The following is a 6,000-nucleotide window of genomic DNA, read 5'->3' as shown; positions in this document are numbered from 1 at the left end:
ATGGAATATCCTGGATTGAATGAAGAGATAGACTTTAGACCTTTTTCGTAATAACATTCTTCTATCTGTATATCTTCAACTGTGTACCGTGCTTTAAGATATATGTATTGGTGTCTGGACATTTGCAATCTGTGTTATGTTTGCTTTTTTAATTGTTTCTGATATGTGACTGTTCCCTGGGATCTGTAAGAGGGGGCGGGTCTTCAGTAATTGGTTGATCAGACAATTAACTCTTGTGCTTTGTGCCTGCACATAAAATCCATTCACTTTCCCTTGTTTCCTATGCCCTGATGAAGGCCCTAGCCGCTACGTGTGGGCATTTGTAGGTCCTTGTTGGACGTGTCTAGTTTGAAATAAAGACATTTTAAACTTGTGGAGTGCCTTGGTCGTGGAGAATTATTTTTTTTCTCTTTTTTCTTATACAACCTATTCACCTTGGACCAAAGAGCACCCAACTACAATCAGCATCAAAAGAACAAAGAGGAATGAGCACGCCACTCTGCCTGAGCATTCACTGAATCAGTTGAATCTAATAAGTACAACTCCTCAGCCAGACAGATGACCTAATCACCGTATAATTTCACAACTATTAACCGCGGGTTATACATTGATCTTGCTAAATATCTGAGTGGACAGTTAATAAGGTATTAATGTCTTTTCTTCATTAATGTTTTTTCTTCAAACTTGCATAAAACACAGTCCTGCGGCTTTAACACAATGTGGCTAATACACAGGAAATAACTGTGGTGAAATCACCTGTATTAAATGTACAGGTAGAAACAATACATGGTAGAAGTAGGATTTTTACTTTCTGAAGACAGACTTTCTACACCTCTGCTTCCAGACTCTATGTGTGCCTCTCATTCGTCTTTTATACGTCCTCCCTTCCTTCCTCGGTCCTCGTCCTCACTGATCTACATAATATAAACAATGGTGGGCCGGCAACAATGGGATAGTCTATCCAGTGTCAGTTATAGATCAGTGAGAACGAGCCTGGAGGACCGAGGATCGAGGAGAGATGTTTAGAGGCTTTTTCCTTCCAAAGCAAGAGTGAAATGGAGAATGCACACATGCTTTTAGGATCACACAATGAAGAAAAATGCATCTAGTTTCCCACATTTGATTTGTATGCTCCTGGACCACATAATGTTTTGACAACGCAAAAGCTTTAAATGGCACAAAAGCTTTAGAAGTGAGGAAGAGAACAGAAGTAACCAGTAAAGATTGGGCTGCAAAACCATGACCATGTGTCCTTCTAGAGCTACATTCATTTCAACTCATGGAAAACAAAACTGACAAAAAAAAAAAAAAAATCAGTCTCTGATTAGAGTCTAATTATTAGACGCATCATTCAAAGAGCATGTTTGGAAATACCATACAAATCAAAACAGTTGATTTGATATTTGTGCAGTGTGTTGTTAGCCTGACTCTCGCCAGACCCTTGTAGTTCCGCCATGCTCCAGAGGCGTTACACTGAAGCAGACAGCGAACTACAGGATCTGGCGAAAGTCAGGTTAGTGTGTTGTTGCTAAAACAAACATTCCAGAAGTGTTTTTCTCAGTATGTTGCATGCTGTAAGACAAAACTGAGTTCTTAAGATTGTGGTGGTCAACAGTATCATCTTATTCCCTTATCAAAAAGTCCTAATGTATTCCAGATGTTTAGGATTGACAATCTTATAGAACTCCAGTCTGATTTTGGAAGTTGATTTTGGACACTCCGATAGGATTCCAAAATCTGACTGAAATCCCATGGGACTTTTTGATAAAAGTTGCGCATAGGCTACTCTGAGGCAGATGATTGGTCACATGGGTGATCATTGCAAGGCTCAGAGCTCCACCTAGCGGTACTAGAGATACATCAAGTCTATACAACAAGGAAGGAGGCGCATGCAGTTCCAAGAAAGCTACATTTTGCTATTGCGTAACCCACTATTTGATGTGCTCCTTGTGGGCGATCATATTCCTTGACATGCAACGTGTAAACTATAGTAGTAAGTAGCAGCACAACCACATTCACACGTAAACGCGCTGGTTGTCTTTGACTTAAACGCAGCCCTGTATGTGCATGTAGTGATACAAAATGTAATTTAGTGAAAATGACAGTCCATACAAATACGAGATTACAACGTAATGACAAAACTGATGGACAAAAAGAAAAAAGGTAATAGTACCAGCGGAATAAACCCAAAACTCTACTTCAGAACTCACAACCGATAAACAACTATTAATATGCTCGTTATTTATTTGTAAAAGTAGGAGCTAAAGCAGTTCTTTGAACCTCTACAGATCGTAAGAAATAGTGCTTTTCAAAGACAACGTGGGGGCTCTTAAAAGAGCCTTTGGGTTAGGACTTCCTGCAGTCGTTTTACTTGGAGCTGGTGTACTTGGTGACGGCCTTTGTTCCCTCAGAGACGGCGTGCTTGGCCAGCTCACCGGGCAGAAGCAGACGCACTGCAGTCTGGATCTCCCTGGAAGAGATGGTAGAGCGCTTGTTGTAGTGCGCCAGGCGAGAGGACTCTCCAGCAATGCGCTCGAAGATATCGTTCACGAAGGAGTTCATAATACCCATCGCCTTGGAAGAGATACCGGTATCAGGATGGACCTGCTTCATGACTTTATAGATGTAGATAGCATAGCTCTCCTTCCTGGACTTTCTGCGTTTCTTGCCTCCTTTTCCAGCCGCCTTGGTCACGGCTTTCTTGGATCCCTTTTTCGGGGCGGACTTCGCTGGTTCAGGCATGCTGCTGGTGCTCTCGATTCTTCTACGATACCTCAATGCTGTGTTTGCCGCTTATTTATACAACGCCCTATTCTAATTCATAGCCGAAACTGGGCAAAACCAGATTGCGTAATGATTTCCCTCCTAAATCAACCAATGGGTTGGTTAGTTTCAATAGTAGGGGGCGGTCTCTCTGTACAGCCAGCTCCGCCCACGACACTCGCTATCCCCCTTCTTTGTCAACTTCCCTCACTTTTAGAACATCAGTGAAATAATAATAGTAATAATAATAATAATAAAAATGCATATCGAAGGAAAGCCCCTCGTGTGGATTAAGCAATAGCCTACTCTTATTCAGGCCAGTAGCCTAAATATGATCGGACGAAAAATAAAGTTACAGAAACATGAGGCCATTGCAACCTCATTGCTCAGGTTAGACAAAGAGGTTCCAGGAATATTGTCGAAAGGGGAGATGCTTGTATTTTGGGGTCCGTGTTTTTTTTCACCATCTGCAGTTAGACTGCAGGCGTTAGATGGTTTGGTGTGCTTTATATGTGCTTTATATATATATATATATATATATATATATATCAGACATGGGCACACTTAACTAAATAGGCCTAATGAATTGAACTACAGAATACCACTAGCACTAGACTCCGAATGGTCACCGCTCTCCTGCAGACAGAACCAGAATGGCTACCGCGGATGGGAACAATGGGCACTCTAGTTTAAGGCATTTATGTTCACAGCTTTAATTCGAAGCCACTTACTATGGCAACCCTCATTCGCTTTTAAAGACAGTTCACGCTGATATGTTGAGGTTGTAGTGACTTCATGCTATGTGTAATTTATGTGAGTGTTAAATTGTATGAAGGCTTGACTCAAGAGAAGTCAGCCTTGGACGCACAGACGAGGGGGGTCAGCTACACGTTAGGGCCTCCTTACACCAAACAACTATGACAAGATTTGGGAAAGATTCTTGAAAGATTGTAGTCTTTTGACTGAAGCTTGAATGTGGTGCATTAGGTAAAATATTGACATTTGTCAATAATCTTTCCCAAATCCTGTCAAAGCGGATCAAAACCTACATTTAACTGGATTCTCTTTTGAATGCGTTTGATTGGCTCCGAATGGGATGGCAGATTCTCCTCAGGCAGTGAGTTTTCCTCTTGGCGTGCTCAGTATATGGAACAGTTATCACGAAATAAGTTCTCCAGATGGCTCAATACGCGTCTTTAAAACTAATTAAACTGAGCCACGTTTTGTGTAAACAATCAGATAGGCTAGGCAATGTAAAGGTGTTGTCTTTGAGTGACTTTCAAAAAGGATCTACAGACAATTTGTTTGCCCAGGCAAACATGGCCAACAAGGCAGATTCATTCAGTCAAGACATTGGAAGTGACTTTTCATAGGACAAGTGGGTGGCTCTTAAAAGAGCCTTTGGGTTAACGGTGTAGTACACTTTACTTAGAGCTGGTGTACTTGGTGACAGCCTTGGTTCCTTCAGAGACGGCGTGCTTGGCCAGCTCACCGGGCAGAAGCAGACGCACTGCGGTCTGGATCTCCCTGGAGGAGATGGTGGAGCGTTTGTTGTAGTGAGCCAAGCGGGAGGACTCTCCAGCAATGCGCTCGAAGATGTCGTTCACGAAGGAGTTCATGATACCCATCGCCTTGGAAGAGATACCGGTATCAGGATGAACCTGCTTCATTACTTTGTAGATGTAGATAGCATAGCTCTCCTTCCTGGACTTTCTGCGCTTCTTGCCTCCTTTTCCAGCCGCCTTGGTCACGGCTTTCTTGGATCCCTTTTTCGGGGCGGACTTCGCTGGCTCAGGCATCTTGCTTTCACTGATCTCTCAAATGAAAACGACAGTGATGTGAACAGAGATTCGACCCTATATATACAATGTCTGACGGGCGTGTCACTCACGCCCCTTGGCGCACACGACCAATAGACAAGGGTTAGTAACTTTAAAGCCCAGGGGATGGTCCGTCTGAAAAGTCGGCGTCGCCCACTGCACCTTTTGTTTAACACTACGCTCTATCCGCTGTTCCCGCTCTTTTTCCCCCACCATGAAAAGGGGATGAATGACAGGAATCATTGCACTTATTTAGAAAAAAGATCTAAGCTTACCAATGTTCACACAAGAATGTATTCACTCTGCTCATATTTTTGGATGATATAGGCGCCCTCTTAGGACAGTGTAGGCCTAGGCTATCACATCGTACCTTTTACGCATCGGGGTCTCTGTTGAAGTAGTCTGTATTTTCACACTTTCATATCTTATACATATTAACGACAACATTTCGCCCTAGCTCGCATCATAGTGGTTTTATGAGAATCCAATGTATCCACACAGCATGCCTTCAGTAAAACCAATTTACTGTTGTTTTCTCCTAAGCAGAGCAAACGAATGAGTTACTGACCAATGACATACTCGATGCTCAGAGAATCTGCTAAAAGCCCTCCTCTGTTAACTGTTGCTGGGTTATGTATGTGATACATTGTTATGATACCAAGTGACCTATGGGGTGTCCTACGAAGCTCGATTAGTGGCTTAGCGAGGTATGTTGCGCTCAAAACCAGGGTATGCTGTCATACGAAAGTGGATTTGTTTTAGCGTCGCTGTATCACCATGGTATCTTATGCTCGCAACCAAACCTGCTCGGGAGCGGGTTATGTGCTTAGTTTTAGCTCAAATCGTGAAATATCACCGCCCTCTGACCAATTCTAACCAATCCATTATCTTGAACAACGAAGTTATCTCACGTGTGCTAATCTGTCATACTTTGAACAGGTTCGGCCCCGCCTCTGCAAACATTTTGAATCTCGAAGGCGCTTTTAAGTATGTTGTGCGTGCAAATATGTCACTACTGTGGACATGCATGCCATACAATGTCTGATGACCATCGACTTTTTGATGTTATAGGTTAGACACTAAAAAAGACCACCCTAGATTTCGCTACCGCTCATAAATGCGGAAGTAATCGTTTTTAAACCTAGGCTGTCTTGTGCGTCTCCACGTTTCCCGATTGGTCAAAATCACCCCAACCACGAGAACGCGCACAGATCTGAGCTGAAAGCCTAGTTTGACAAATTTATCACATACCTGCTGTCGTAGGATCACTTAACTTAATACCCGAGTTGAGGCTTTGTGCAGCCTCGATATGTCTAGATAACCTAGATTTGTCTAACTTGCTTCGTAGGACACCCCACAAGTAAAACATTGAATGTACCGTATAAACTGTATGTGTTTGTGATCTCTCTCTGATGTG

The 6,000-nt window shown here is 42.8% G+C and overlaps 2 protein-coding genes across 2 annotated transcripts in view; both read right to left on the bottom strand.

The window, feature by feature from the left end:
- Window positions 1-2,758, bottom strand: part of LOC134087828 (histone H2B-like) — a 2,814-nt gene extending 56 nt beyond the window's left edge. Inside the window, exons 1-2 of the mRNA XM_062541605.1 lie at window positions 2,372-2,758; window positions 1-10 (exon numbers count right to left, since the gene is read on the bottom strand). The exon at window positions 1-10 is cut by the window's left edge and continues 56 nt beyond it. Coding sequence (XP_062397589.1) covers window positions 1-10; window positions 2,372-2,742 — 381 coding nt within the window. The 5' untranslated portion in view covers window positions 2,743-2,758. The remainder of the gene's footprint in view (window positions 11-2,371) is intronic.
- A 1,416-nt stretch (window positions 2,759-4,174) lies between these two features.
- On the bottom strand, window positions 4,175-4,576 carry LOC134087891 (histone H2B-like). The gene has a single exon (XM_062541718.1). The coding sequence runs from the start codon at window positions 4,560-4,562 to the stop codon at window positions 4,188-4,190; it is 375 nt and encodes a 124-aa protein (XP_062397702.1). The 5' UTR covers window positions 4,563-4,576; the 3' UTR covers window positions 4,175-4,187.
- Between the last annotated feature and the right edge of the window lie 1,424 nt (window positions 4,577-6,000).

The sequence above is a fragment of the Sardina pilchardus genome, chromosome 1 (genome assembly GCF_963854185.1).
Source record: "Sardina pilchardus chromosome 1, fSarPil1.1, whole genome shotgun sequence".
Lineage (NCBI taxonomy): Eukaryota > Metazoa > Chordata > Actinopteri > Clupeiformes > Clupeidae > Sardina > Sardina pilchardus.
Note: the sequence above shows the minus strand (reverse complement) of the source record. Positions and strands in the feature narration are given on the sequence as shown.